General features: G+C 37.7%; 1 protein-coding gene across 2 annotated transcripts in view; it reads left to right on the forward strand.

Moving 5' to 3' along the window:
• The window catches only part of DNAH5 (dynein axonemal heavy chain 5), a 214,577-nt gene that overhangs the window by 137,327 nt on the left and 61,589 nt on the right, over window positions 1-15,661 (forward strand). For both annotated transcript variants that reach the window (XM_088023719.1, XM_088023720.1), the window contains exons 56-59: window positions 6,984-7,215; window positions 8,393-8,507; window positions 8,751-8,927; window positions 12,979-13,182. In XM_088023719.1, coding sequence (XP_087879845.1) covers window positions 6,984-7,215; window positions 8,393-8,507; window positions 8,751-8,927; window positions 12,979-13,182 — 728 coding nt within the window. The remainder of the gene's footprint in view (window positions 1-6,983; window positions 7,216-8,392; window positions 8,508-8,750; window positions 8,928-12,978; window positions 13,183-15,661) is intronic.

The following is a 15,661-nucleotide window of genomic DNA, read 5'->3' on the forward strand; positions in this document are numbered from 1 at the left end:
ATACTTTAATCATCTGTATCCTCCACACATTGTCCCCCTTAGATCAAGAATATTCTCTTCCATCTCCTTTGTGTATCTACATTCCAAACTTAATCAGAACACATCACATCCTTTACTCTTTCTTTGTTCACTTAGGAATATTTAGTTTCCCACCCTCTCCTTTTGTGGACCTCCTATATCTATAGCACATATACTTTATATCATGCACCTGGGTATTGAAATGTTCTTAAACCTTTGATAACCTGTAATCTTTTGTGGTTATGTCTCCAGTCTAGTCTGTAAGTGTTTACTGTGCTAGTCACAGTAGTGGATAAAATAATTATAAGATATGAGACATAGTTCCTTTATGCAATAAATATAAAATCTATACACCTAACATTAACCTGGAACCTGGCTTATGTTATTTTGAAAGAATACCATCTGTGGGTTTTGGAAATACTTAATATACGTAGGGATTTAAGTGTTATTTATCGTTTTTGGAAAATTAGCAACAAGGTTTCTAGAATCAACCTTATTTAAGTTGTCTTCAGGATGCTGATTCTAAATTAAATTATTATCTTCAGCCACATCAGTAAGGAAATATACAACTTTGTTTGTGTTAGTATATTTCATTTAGATTATACTGAATATTTCCCAGACAAGTATTAAATTAATGTATATTTCTATAATTAATTAATATTATTAATTAATTAATAACTTATAATTTAAGATAGATTTTAGTTTTGTTCTTAAACCAGCTTATTGAGGTATGAATGATATACAAAACACTGAACAGAATTAAAATATACAACTTGATGAATTTTGAAGTAAGTATACACCCATGGGACCATCATCATAATCTATGCCATAAACATATCCATCACCTCCAAAAGTTTCCTCCTGACTTCTTTAATTATTATTGTTATTATTTTGTGCTAAGAACACAAGATCTCTCATAGCTAATTTTAAGTTTACAAACAGTATTGTTAGCTATAGGCGTATTGCTGTACAGTAGATTTTATATAACTGAAACATTGTATTTTTTGACTTTTTGACAGGGAGGAGGGGAAATGTACCCCCTCCCCTTAGTCTTGGCAATCAGAGTTCTACTTTCTGCTTCAATGACTGACAATTTCAGATTCCTTGTATAAGTAGTGTCACATAGTATTTGCCCTGCTGTGTCTAGCTTATTTCACTTAGCATAATGCCCTCCAGGTTCATCCATGTTGTTGCAAATGGCAGGATTTCCATCTTTTTTTAAAGACTGAATAATAGTCCATTGCATGTATATCCATTTATACATCAACAAACATTTAAGTTGTTTCCATGTCTTGGCAACTGTAAATAATGCTGCAGTGAACATGGGAGTGCAGATATCTCTTTGATATAGTGGTATTATTTCCTTTGGATATGTGCTTGGAAGTGAGATTGTTGGATCATATGGTAATTCTATTTTTTATTTTATTTTATTTTTTAGATTTTATTTATTTATTTTGAGAGAGAGGGAGAGAGAGAGAGAGAGTGCACACGAGCAGGGGGGGGGGAGACAGAGGGAGAGGGAGAGAGAATTTTGAGCAGATTACACAACCCAGGCACCCCTCTATTTTTAATTTTTTGAGGAACCTCCACACTGTTTTCCTTAGCGGCTCCACCAGTTTGCATTCCCACTGATAGTGCATTTGGGTTCCCTTTTCCCCACACCCTTGCCAATACTTGTTATCTTTTGGGTTTTTTTGTTTGTTTTTGATAACATTCATCCTAACTGGTGTGAGGTGATACCTCACTGTAATTTTGATTTGCATTTCCCTGATGATTGCTGATGTTAAGCACTTTTTCATATACCTGTTGGCCATTTGTATGTCTTTTCTGGAGCAATCTCTTTTCAGTTCCTTTGCCCATTTTAATCAGGTTACTTATATTTTGCTATTGAGTTGTAGGAGTTCTTTATTTTGCATATTAACCCTTTATTAGAGGTATGGTTTGCAAATATTTTCTCCCATTCCATAAGTTACTTATTCATTTGTTAATTGCTTCCTTTCCCATGCAGAAGATTTTTTTAGTTTGATGTCATCCCACTTTGGTTTTGCTTTTGTTGCCTGTGTTTTGGTGTCATACCCAAAAATCATTGCCAAGATCAATGTCAAGGAGTTTAAACATTATGTTTTTTTCTAGGAGATTTATGGCTTCAGGTCTTGCGTTTAGGTCTCTAATCTAGTTTGAGTTGATTTTTGTGTATGGTGTAAGACAAGGGTCCAATTTCATTCTTTTGCATATAGATATCCAGTTTTCCCAGCACCATTTATTAAAGAGACTATTCTTTCCCCATTGTGTATATTCTTGGCAGCCTTGTTAAAAATCAGTTGACCACATATTATGGGTTTATTTCTGGACTTTCTTCTGTTCCATTGGTGTATAGGTCTATTTTTAATGCTAATATCATATTGTTTGATTAGTGTAACCTTGTAAGATAGTTTGAAGTCAGGAAAGTGTGATGCCTCCCACTTTGTTCTTGCTCAAAATTGCTTTGGCTATTTGGGATTTTCTGTTGTTCCATATGAATTTTAGGATTGTTCTCTATATTCCTGTAAAAAAATGCCATTGGAGTTTTGATAGGGATTGTATTGAATCTGTAGATTGTTTTGGGTATTATAGACATTTAAAAATAATAATTCTAAATATGAGATGTCTTTCCATATATTTGTGTTTAATTTCTTTCATTAGTATTTTATAGTTATAGTGATCAAGTCTTTCATCTCCTTTGGTGGAGTCTATTTCTACGTATTTTATTCTTTTTGATGCTACTCTAAATTAGATTGTTTTATTAATTTCTTTTTTGGGTTATTGTTATTGTATAGAGTATTTTTCTAATTTAAGGATGCTCAGGGGGCGCCCGGGTGGCTCAGTTGGTTAAGAGTCTGCCTTTGGCTCAGGTCATGATCCCAGGCATCTGGGCTCCCTGCTAAGCAGGAGAGTCTGTTTCTCCCTCTGCCTCTGCCCGTGCCCCACTCCCCCTCACTTGTGCTCTCTCGCTCTCTGTCTCAAATAAATAAAAAAAATAAAGATGCTTAGAAGGTTAATACAATATTTTATAGTATTTTATTTTTTTATTTTTATTTTTATTTTTTTAAAGATTTTTATTTATTTATTTGAGAGAGAGAATGAGAGAGAGAGAAAGCACATGAGAGGGGGGAGGGTCAGAGGGAGAAGCAGACTCCCCGCCGAGCAGGGAGCCCGATGCGGGACTTGATCCCGGGACTCCAGGATCATGACCTGAGCCGAAGGCAGTCGCCCAACCAACTGAGACACCCAGGCGCCCTATTTTATAGTATTTTAATGACTAAAGTGTTTTTGGAAAAAGTGTGAGGTTTTTATATATGTGAATTTAAATTGACTAAGTCTCTTGATGAAGCATTTAAAGAAAAATATGCTTTGTTTAATGTTGTAAAATCCTGTCTTTTCTACCATTTTGTAATCTCCATTTTGGCAAGCCTTTGTTTTTAGCTTTATATGGAGTTGTTTTGAATTAATTGTTTCTAAATGTCTTATTATCTTCATTCTGGTGGTCTTGTATTTCTTTTACTTTTTTCCTCTCTTCTTTGTCCCTTCCTTGGTTACTTTATTTTAGTCTTCATTTCTAAGCTTGTTGTCTTTTACTTTTTATTTCCTGAGTTCAATCAGTTCTTTTTGCATTTCTTCTTGATACATTATTTGGTCAGTTTCTTTTTAATTTTGAATTTCTGATTTAAAGCAGTTTCTACTTTTTCAGAGGTTTTTTTGGGGGATATTGGCATCAATTTGTAGTGTTGTGTTACAGTTTTAATTTTCTTTTTTTTTGTTTTGGAGACTGAAGGGCAGAGATTTCTGTCAGCTGAGGCATTTTGATTCTCCTTTTCTATTTCATTTTTTATTAGGTTTTTTCTTTTAATTCCAGTATTGTTAAGATGGTAGTCTTGTATTTCTTAATGCTATTCTGTGATTCTAATGTCACTACTAAATCCATGCACTTCATTTAGATTTCTCCAAGGTAAAGACAATTTTTAATGTTCTTCTAGATTACATTTTAAACATGCCCATTGTTATGAAAATAGGCCATCTTCACTTGAAAATAAAGTCTCAAGCAAAATCAGTAGCATATATATATATATGGCATATTTTTTTCAAGATAAGCCATTTTAATGATGTAAATAAAATGGCCCTCTTTGAAGATTATTACTTGATTTATAATATATGAGATTTTGGTCTTATGAATTAGCCTCCCTGCTTCTGCATTTGCTCACAACTAGTGATATAGTGTAAATGAGGGAAGTGCACATAATAACCCCTCAGAAAGTAATACCAACTACAATAGTACCCACGGTTTTCCAGAAAAATTAGCACCTTTTGTTTATGAAGCATAGTAGTCAATAAATATTTCTGAACTGTGGGTGCAATTAAACATGTTTGCTTAGCATTTTAAAGACTACATAGTTTGGTCCTCTTTCAATTTCTAAATCAAGGTGACATGGACTTTGGAGTCCATCATCCTTGGATTGGAATTGCACATCTGCTATCTGCAAGTAAATTCTCTAAGCCCTATTATTCTTATCTACAAGAGGTACATATTAAAATTCATCACTTGGGGATGTTGTAAGGATTAACTGATACAGTTTTGAGATTTAGGATTTGCCAAGACGAGACAGGCTTGCCCTCTGAGTGTGTCAGTTAAGATGTGTTTGGCTGTAAGAGAACACCAGAGAAGTCGTTGCTCAAACAAGTACTTTTTTTCCCTCCCCCTCTTTCCTGCTACCAAGAAAATGCAGAGCTGTGCAGTCCAGGATGATGCTATTGGGGGATCTTACTCCTTCTCTCTTGCTGTCATCCTCAGGGTGTGGCTCTTACTCTTACAGGCACAAGGTAGCTGCTGCATCCCAAGCATCATGTTTGTCGGTGCCTTGTGAAGTTTGCCTTTTATTTCAGGACAGCGTTCTTCCCCAAGCACTTTTGTCTACATGTCATTGGCCTGAACCGGGTCACCCCTACTTATAAGAGAGTCTGGGGGAATCAAAGGATTTTAGTTGGGCAGATTGTTGCCCTGAGCAAAATAGAGATTCTTTTTGTAACAAAGAGAGGGTATGGCTCCTGGACAGGCAACCAATGTGCCTTTTTCACTTTGTGACTTTAGTTCTTTTAATCAAAATGAGGTAGAAATCCAAGGACACCAAAATTCAGCGACGGAGCCCAGCATTCTCCTCTCTATCCTGCATATATCTCCCCTCGTCCCCATCAGGTGATATGAACACTCATTACCAAAATATAACCCACGCCAACCTCAAGCATCAGTCTGAAGGTGGGCCCCCAAACTGGCATTGCTGCTTTGGTGATTGGATGATGATCACCTTGGAAGGGGTTTTCCATGGCTTCTTGCTTGAGTCTTAGCAGGCATGGGTCACCCTAAGTGAAAGTGATCTGATTCTTTTCATAACCTTTCTTGCACCAGAGATTGGGGTCTTTGGAAAAATATACTTTGAATCCACCCTATTTTTATTCTCTTTGACTTTTTGGAGAGACAAAAAGAATACTTGCTATGTAAAGAAAGAAGTCACCATTATTGATACCTTCTGTTCATATAAAAAGGAAAAAAATCATTACATGGTAAATACAAGGGGGTTTTCAGAAAGTGGGAACTTCGCTGAGGATACACCATAATGCCAAGTAGAGCACTTAGGATCATGTGTGGCGCATGGTGAATATTGCAGCTGTTGGACTTAATACCTACAAAAACTTTATCATAAGCAAGGACTGTTCCTATGTTTCCAGTGCCTAGACTTAAACTTCCTGGAATTTAAAATGTTCTTTGTAGATGTTGCTTAACTCATGAGGAAATATGACTTCTGAGTCTTGATTTATTGCCTTCCAGTGTCTGTGGTAAACTGTTTATAACCAAGCTGTTATATGGTACCCATTATTTACATAGATGTAAATACTGCCCCACAATTACTGCTTTAATAAATTAATGTAGTGATCAATTACTAATCATTTTTTATAGCTTTGCCAACTCTCACCTGATAGGTTTGTTTACTTGATTCCTTCTCTTTCTTTCCCTTTTTATTGGCCATATTTCTATTTGCAACCCTTATGTACATTACTCAATATTCTAAGTACTTTTCAGGCAAATCCAAAGGCAATTTTTTTCCAACCTATGTAAAGATGGTATAATAATTTTTAACTGCATCATGCATAACCTTTGTACATTCTTCAGGGTTGAGACCAAGTTTCATACTAGTCTCTCTGCGTGGCCCTATCACAGGGGTGAAAGGGCGGCAGACACCGATGTGTATGTGGTAATTGATTAGCTCTGACTTTATGGCCTATTCCTATGATAGGAAATGCTGCCTTAGAATTGGTCCCATGATTGGCGCTGTTGGGAAGATAAAGGTCTCCAACAGGGGTTTTTTACCCAAACATTTTTAAAGGACGCTGTAAATTAGAATTGACTGCAAGTGGCCAGCAGCCACTTTTGGGAACAAGATGGCCCAGGCATACAAAAATTTAGTGAAAAACATTCCACATACCAAATGGAGTCAGAGCTTGGGGGGAATTAAGGGTATGACAGGTTCTGTGCTTAAAAATAAATGGGTTTGTTAAATATAAGTACCAGGTGGGCGCTGATTTTTGAGTTATTTGTACCACTTTGTGGTACCACTTATGTATAGAACAGCGTGGAACAGGCTGGCTGCTGAGCAGAGCCTGCAGCCGGGCAGAAGAGACTTCTTTGCATAAGTGCCAGAAAATAAAGACTGATGACAGTCTTGAGCTCTGTTATAGTTTTGTACATGAAAGGGAAAATAAAATTGTTGAAGTCGTAGGCCTGGGGCCAAAAATGCCAACAGATATCTACCTAGCTGGGGCTATAAAAATGGTATGCAGTCCCGAGAAATGTCTAAATGTTTCAAAAATAGCCTGTTAACTTTTAAAATGGTAATTCACGTTCTTATTTCACACGCTGCCACCTTTATTCTTTCTAGTGTCCGAACACTTCCTGTCCTCCTATGACATTGACTGCAGTTTGGAAACCAAGAAGGAAGTGGTCCAGTGCATGGGCTCCTTCCAGGATGGGGTGGCTGAGAAGTGTGTTGACTATTTCCAGAGATTCCGACGCTCTACTCATGTGACTCCCAAGTCCTACCTCTCCTTTATTCAGGGCTATAAGTGCACATACAGAGAAAAACATGTAGAAGTGCAAACTCTAGCCAGTAGGTAAGTGTCAAGTGTGAAGTTCAGATATAAGGTTATTTTAAAAGGGTAGTTCTCGACTGGGGGCACATTTGTTTCCTAGTGAGCGTTTTGCAATGACTAGAAGCATTTCTGTTTGTTACAACTTAGGTGGTAGGGGCTGGGAAGGGGTGCTACTGGTGTCAAATGAGGGGAGGTCAGGGATGCTGCTAAACATCCTACAGTGCACGGGACAGCCCTCCACAGCAAAGAATCATCCAGCCCCAAGTGCCAATACTGCTGAGGCCAAGACACCCCCCCCTCTCAAGCCTATTCAAAGGATTATTCCATGATTGTTGGAGTTTTATTCTTGCCCAGCAGAATAAAATATTGCCAAGTGTTTATGTGGCCTACCACTTGTTCTAATACCAAATGTTATAATGGTAGAAATAATTCCGGTCTCCCTCTCTCATCCTTCATCTTCCCACCCTTTCTGGGTGTCTAGGGTAGGAGAGTCTGGCTGATGCTGATGTCCACTGCATGGTGCATACCCTGCTTCACTGAAGCCTGTTCCAGGTTTCACTGCTCTGTCTGCTTTTTTCTGATCACTTCTAGCTTCTGCCTACATATGGCCAGAACCAGCAGGGCTGTTCCATAAGGGACCCTGGGTGGGAGATGGGACGGACTGATTCTGAGAGCTCTGGTCTTTGAGATCTCATTATCTCAGGTCCAGACAGTGAGTGGTCCCTTCACAGGGTTGTTCTGATGACTTCAAATTTGTTTCTTTCCTTGATCCCAAACCTTTCTTCTTTTAATTTAATTAGTCTTTTTTTTTTTTTTTTTTTTTTAGCAGAAGTTATTTATTTTCCTTCTTCTGAGTTAGGGCTTCAAGCATTTGAAGTCTCTTGTCATTTAATTAAACTTCATTAAGCATGTATCCTGCATGTTACAGCTTCTAGACCCATCATCATTCTTCATGTTATGCAGGGCTATAATTAGTTCATGCTCCCACATGCAGTCTATGAAAAACATACACCTCTGCTCAGTCTGGTATTATCCCTGGGTGCATAGTCTTTTTGTCAAGCCCTCTTGGATTTGCTATTTGCTCATACACTCATTCTTCAAATATGACCACTCCTATCCATATTAATGGATCAGTGCTTGGAAAATGTGGCCAAATACCATACATTTTAACATGGCTTGCTTGGGTGTTCAATCCTAGAATGAATACCGGATTGGAGAAGCTAAAAGAAGCCTCAGAGTCTGTTGCAGCCCTGAGCAAAGAACTGGAAGTGAAAGAAAAGGAGCTCCAAGTGGCCAATGATAAAGCCGACACGGTGTGTGGGCACTCATGCATATACTATTTGTGTTTTACATTCCTGGTAATAAATGTTAATGATCTATGCATCTTCACTACATTGTAACCATGAAAGGATACATTATTTCCAACAGAATACAGTACTCTTAATTTTCCTGTGAAAAATCCTAGAAGTGGACACAATCAATGAATCAAGGGAAAATGTGCATTTTCAGCCTGACAGGGTGTTGGATGAGATTTTTTTTGTTTTATATTGAATTAGGTCTTAAAAGAAGTGACAATGAAGGCACAGGCTGCCGAAAAGGTCAAGGCTGAGGTACAGAAGGTGAAGGACAAAGCCCAAGCCATCGTGGACGGCATCTCTAAAGATAAAGCCATTGCCGAAGAGAAACTGGAAGCAGCAAAACCAGCTTTAGAAGAAGCAGAAGCAGCCCTGAAGGTAAATCTGTGCAATGTGGCAGATGTCACGTTTAGTGCCTAGAACGATGGACAAGGATGAAGAAAAGATGAGCAACAGCAAGGAAATGCTCTACTCCTTCAGACCAAAGGGCCCCTCACTGGAAAAATTTCAAGTAATATTTTCTGCAGGGAGATGTTATTAGGTCTTTAGAGATTTTGCACTTGCTACTTCCCGTTTCATTTTCTTCCCTCACGAATGATGGGCAGTGTTATATGTTGATGGTCAGGAGTCCTGGGTTCTCGTTTCCACTCTGTCACCAGCAAGCCTACGTGACATCGGGAATGCCACATAAAATTTCTAAGATAACATTTCCCTACTCATTCATTGAGGACACCGGGGCAGGTCTGTAAGATACCATGTGCTTGGAGTTTATCTATGAATTATCCAAATACAGAACTGCTGATCTGGTGGAGCTCATGAATGGCGGGTTTTGAGCGGCCTCTGACAATTATTCAATGCAGTTGTGTGGCAAGAACGGAAGGTTGGATTGTGAGAAAATATGTTGAGTTTAGTGCAATGGGCCACACCTTAAAGGGCTGGTCGAGTGTTGAAGATTCAATGTAAGATTTCTTTGGACTCAGTTTAAGACTGCTTTTACTTCACTCTTAATCCTCTACGGCCCTGTGTTTTTTATTATTCCTGGCCTAGGGAACAGCTGAGAAATGAAACCCTGCTGATCTGTCCACAGCTAATTCAGGTTCCAGAACCTCATCTGAGCGTGCCTCATTACTTGATAATGCAATTTTCTTTCTTTCTTTCTTTTTTTTTAAGATTTTATTTATTTAACAGAGAGAGACACAGTGAGAGAGAGAAACAAGCAGGGGGAGTGGGAGAGGGAGAATCAGGCTTCCCGCTGAGCAGGGAGCCCGATGTGGGGCAGGACCCTGGGATCATGACCTGAGCCGAAGGCAGATGCTTAACGACTGAGCCACCCAGGCGCCCCTTGATAATGCAATTTTCTTTTTTTTTTAAGATTTTTTTTAATTTATTTATTCGAGAGAGCGAGCATGAGAGAGAGCATGAGAGGGAAGAGGGTCAGAGGGAGAAGCAGACTCCCTGCTGAGCAGGGAGCCCGATGCGGGACTCGATCCCGGGACTCCAGGATCATGACCTGAGCCGAAGGCAGTCGCTTAACCAACTGAGCCACGCAGGCGCCCGATAATGCAATTTTCTTTAACCCCTTCCTGATCTCACTGCCTGAAACACTTCTCAATCTTTCTGATTCAAGTTGAGTCTTTAAGTTTCCTGAACAATATGCAAATATGAATTTCTACTCTTTTGAGACAACGAAGAGATTGCTCTCTCCTGGATCTCTCCAACTTTCCACACTACTCTTACTGGGATACGTCTTTACTTATTGTTCCTCTGTGCCTTCTTGCACTGACTAAACTGTGCTTCTTCATCCCCGAAGCTCTGCGGGGTCTTCAGTCTCTCAGGTTGGTGGGCTCCTCATCTCCCCCTGCCCCTTTTTTAAAAACCAATTTATCGGCACATGATTGACATGTAAAAAGCTGAACATGTATAATGTATACACCTCGGAGAGTTTGGGAATAAGTGTATACCTGTCCATTACCTCCCAAAGCTTCCCCCTGCTCCCTTTAATATTATTGTTGTTGTTGTTTCATGTGCTAAAAACATTTAACGTAATATCTAAAATCTACCCTCTTGACAAATTTGAAGTATATAATACAGTATTATATAGACCAGAATTTATTTATTTTGCACAACTGAGAATTTGTACCCTTTGACCATCAGCTCCCCATTTCCTCCTCCCGCTAGGCCCTGACAATCACCATTCTCCTCTCTGCTTCTATGAATCTTGACTGTTTCAGATTCCATATAAATGGGATCATACAGTATTTGTTTTTCTGTATTTAATTTATTTTACTTGGCAAAATAGCCCCTAGGTCCATCCTTGTTGTCTCAAATGGCAGGGTTTCCTTTTTTTTTTTTTTTTTTTAAAGACTGAATAATATTCCACTGTACACACTCACACACACCCACACACACATATACATATATACATATATATCTCACATTTCTTTATCCATCAACTCATCCGCTGGTGGATACTTAGGTTGCCTTTATATCTTTGCTATTGTAAATAATGCTGCAGTGAACATGGGAGTGCAGATATCTCTTCAAGATTCTGATCCCCACTCACACTCTTTTTTGGGGCATCTTGGCTTTAGACTGAGAGTCTCTGATCAACAGAGAGAATATATTGATAGTGTAAAGAAACTTCCAAACCTAATGGCATCATAGAAACAGGGCATATGGCATCTTAGATCATGCTTAAAGGTATACATTTTCCCAGGATTTAAAAGACTTGTCATCCTTTTGATATTATAAAATATTTTCCTTTATCCTCCTAATTTCATGTTCTCTACCACTAAGATATTCTGCATTATATAATTAATTATCAATGCTGAAATAGGTGGAAACAGGGCTGACATGATGGGGTGTCTTGGAGAGATTTTCAAAAATTTCCTTCATTGGTTCTGCCTCCATTTTATTGCTTCTTTGTGAACTTTTGAAATCTTAAAATATGGTACTACCAATACATTCTGAGAAGTTCCAGATCCACTCAAACTAACTTTTTGGCATCAGGCTACATAAATCTGTACAACAAATAAGATAATAGCAAAGATTTTTTCTCTTCCTATCTCAAATCTAATTTGACTCCACGCAATCATACAAAATACCTCTAGATATTAAATAACTATAATATTGCAAGGATATCTAGGAAATTCTGTAGCAGTCATATTGCTTTGCCTGCAGAGTAAAAGAGGAATCCAATACTTAGCTGAAATAGGTTGAACTTTAGATATATGTCTTCCCCCAGCTCCTTTTACCTGGGCACCTAACATAATTGAGCCCAATTCTGTTTGAGAATGTTCCCTTTTAAGGCTAAAGTAAAATAAGTACATCTAGCTCTTACAGCTTATACAACGTTTATTTGACCCTACTTTCCCCACAGGCTGCTAATATATTTCTCTCCTTTCTTTTCTAGCCATACATCTCATATCAAGATCTATCTGCCATTTCCAGTTCTTGAACACAAATTCTCCTTCGCTTCCAGTCGTCTCGTGTTCACAAAGACTAATCTCCTGTAACAAACATTTTCAAAGTCAACAGTTACATTTCTAATTAACATGTTCAGTGCTTTTCTTCTTCATTTTTTCCCCTTAATCCTCAGAGAAAAGATTATTAGCTTTGATTAGAAGGTCATTGGTCCCCTTCATTTGATGGGGAGTATGCACATGCAAATAAGACCTGGAAGGGATGAGTGTATATTATTTGTCCTAGAAATAGGACTGTATCAGATTCTTATATTTACTGTTTTTCTAATACTTATTCCATAAAGAGTGTAGGAGATAGAGCAGTTATTAGCAACCCCAATCCTTCTGTGTGACTATTAAATAATTTACTCTCTCAGAATCTCCGTACTAGAAATGGGACAAGACTTTTCTGAGTTAGTGAAATTCGTATTGCTTAAGTTCCATCATTTAAAGGTCATTTCCCAGCTCAGAAACCTCTAATTATTCAATCTGTCAGCCCTGGGGCTACCTGCTAGTGTCAGTCCACTGTGACAAATCTGGGTTGCTAAAGAGAGAGGCAGATTCTTGACCTACATAACTAATGAGTAAAAAGCACTGCACGTACTGGAGTTTTCCTGGTTGAGAATCCCTTGTAGCTCCTTCAAGTGCTGAGTATTCTCTTTCTTTCAGATTACACTCTTTTTTTTTTTGCTGACACAAAGTGGTCTGTACAATTTTCGAGAAGTCACAGCTCCTTAGCTGCTCACCAACATTTCCCTCACTGTGTCTCCTCTTGCTGTCAGTTTGAATTGTAAAAGTTTGAACTTTTGGGGACATGCGTTTCTTGGCGATTAACCATGCATCTAAACCTTATGACTCTGCATCTAACTCAAAAATGGTTGCTTTCCTCTGTTAAAATAGCATTTAGAGACTAAAGGTTGGTCCACACTTTCTTATCTGAGATTGGCTGATGACCTCTCGTCCTGCAGACCATCAAGCCTTCGGACATCGCCACTGTCCGCACGTTGGGCCGACCCCCTCACCTCATCATGAGGATCATGGATTGTGTGCTGCTCCTGTTTCAAAGGAAAGTCAATGCAGTGAAAATTGACCTGGAAAAAAGCTGTACAATTCCGTCCTGGCAGGAATCTTTAAAACTCATGACTGCAGGAAACTTCTTACAGAACTTACAGGTTGGTAGTTCAGTAATGATGGGCTGAAAGGGGACTTCATTAGAGTGTCTGAGTCTTTTAGTAGAATAAGTTTCAGAAAAGAATTTGCTGTACATACATATTTTTACTTATTCAATTTTTTGCCATCTTTATTGAGGTATAATGACATATAAAAATTCTCTATGTTGGGTTGCCTGGGTGACTCAGTTGGTTAAGTGTCCGACTCTTGATTTCGGCTCAGGTCATGATCTCAGGGTTGTGGAGCCTGCTTGGGATTCTCTCTCCCCCCTCTCCCTCTGTCCCTCCCTCCCCACCCCGCTCACTCACGTGTTCTCTCTCTCTCAAAGAAAAATTCTCTGTATTAAGGTGTATAACTTGATATTTAGAGTTATGTATACATTGTGAAATCATTGCCACAGTCAAGCTAAAGTTTCCATGACTTCACGGTTGCCATTTTATTTTGTGGTGAGAACACTTAGAAAATTTGGAGTATACAATGTTGTTAACTGTATTCATATTGCTGTGCAGGAGGTCTACAGGACTTATTCTTCTTGCAACTTGATACTTTGTACCCCTTGACCAACATCTTCCCATTTCCCTTCCCCTTCCCCTGGCAACCACCATTCTACTCTCTGCTTCTAGGAGTTTGACTATTTTAGATTCTATATATTAGTGAGACATGCAGGATTTGCCTTTCTGTGTCTGGATTATTTCATTTTGCATAATGTCCTCCACAAATGGCAGGATTTCCTTCTTTTTCAAGCCTTGATAACATTCTACATACATATATTGAACACATATTTAAGTATTTTTTCAGATTAGAATTTTCTTTCAAAAACAAGACATTAGAGCTTTAAAAACAAGCATTAGAGCCTTTCCTGACAGATTTTAGGCTTTTAAGGCATCATCAGTGACATGTTTAAATAAAAATTTTAAAAATTATATTAAGAAAGCAATACGTATGTGCATGTATTATATGCTATGAATACAAATATATGTATATTTTGCAAATCTCAATAGTAATTTTTTGAGTAATTTGCGTGTTTTTAATTTTGATGTAGAACTTACATATGATAACATGTACAAATGTTAAGTACACAGATTAATGAATATTTACATAAGTATATACCTGTTAATGAACACAGAAATCAAGATTTGTATTTCTAGACCCCAGAAATCTCTCTGGTGTCCCAAACCAGTCAGTAAATTCCCCTAAGATAACCATTATTCTGATCTTTATCCTGATAATTAATTTTGTTCGTTTTGAAATTTATAGATAAGAAATCATGTCATGTGACCTCTTCTGTTTTGGTCTCTTTTATTCAACAAGGCTTTGAGATTCATTCTTATTTTGCAAGGGTAGTATTTCATTCTTTTTTCATTGCTATATAGCTGTTCAGTATGTGAAGTGGTAGTATGTGGTAAATATTTAAAACAACTGGTTCTCAGGGGAGAAAAAAGAAAAAAAAAAGAACAAAAAGTCTAATTTGTAGTGTTTGCCAATTTCCATGGTGTAAATATCCCCACAATGGCCAATTTCAAGCTACCAAAATGATCTTGTTGAATGTAGAGCTGGGGAGAGGTGCCTAGTAGAATAGTAGGAATGTACCCCCATGTGGGTACAAACGATATAAACGACCTCAGAACATAGGTAGTAAAATGTAGTAAAATAATAGAAAGTGATTACTTCTTCTCCTATGTGTTATTTTTATTTTAAATGAAACTTAAATTGTAAGTTTATATAATTTAATTATTATAAGTTTATATAACTGTAAGTTTATATAATTTAATTATTAATAATGGTTCTATTTAATAAGTTTGCAAAATCCCTGCAAATATAGCAATGGTTCCTCATGAGCATGTATGAACCAGCACAGTGTGAAATGCTATCATATGTTTCAATTTATTTGTCCATTGTACTGTTGGTGGATTTTTGGGTTGTTACTAGTTTTTGGCTATTATAAATAAAGCTAAAGCTACTATGAATACTGGTCTATAGGTAATTTGGTGGGTGTATTTGCATTTCAATTGGCTCTCTACTCAGGAATGGAATTTCTGGGTCTTAGGTTATACATTTTCTTAATAGATGTAAGTTTTTTTTTTTTTTGATTGAAGTATAGTTGACACACAATGTTACATTAATTTCAGGTGTACAACACAGTGATTGGACAACTCTGTATATTGTGCTATGCTCACCACAAGTGTAGCTACCTTCTGTATACATTTAAAGTGCTTCATAGGTAGTGCCAAGGAGTTTTCGAAAAATAGCTGTATTGGTTTACATATCTGCCAGCAGTATATAAGTTGTTCTACATCTTTTAAAAAATTTTTTTTATTTAAATTCAATTTAGTTAAAATATAGTGTATTATTAATTTTAGGGGTAGAATTTAATGATTCATCAGTTGCATATAACACCCAGTGCTCATCACATCACGTGCCCTCCTTAATGCCCATCCCCCAGTTACCCCAGCCCCCCACCCACTTCCCCTCTAGCAATCG

The sequence above is a fragment of the Eumetopias jubatus genome, unplaced genomic scaffold, assembly GCF_037043125.1.
Source record: "Eumetopias jubatus isolate StellerSeaLion01/CBP00866 unplaced genomic scaffold, mEumJub1_p1.0 scaffold_5, whole genome shotgun sequence".
NCBI classification, from domain to species: Eukaryota; Metazoa; Chordata; class Mammalia; order Carnivora; family Otariidae; genus Eumetopias; species Eumetopias jubatus.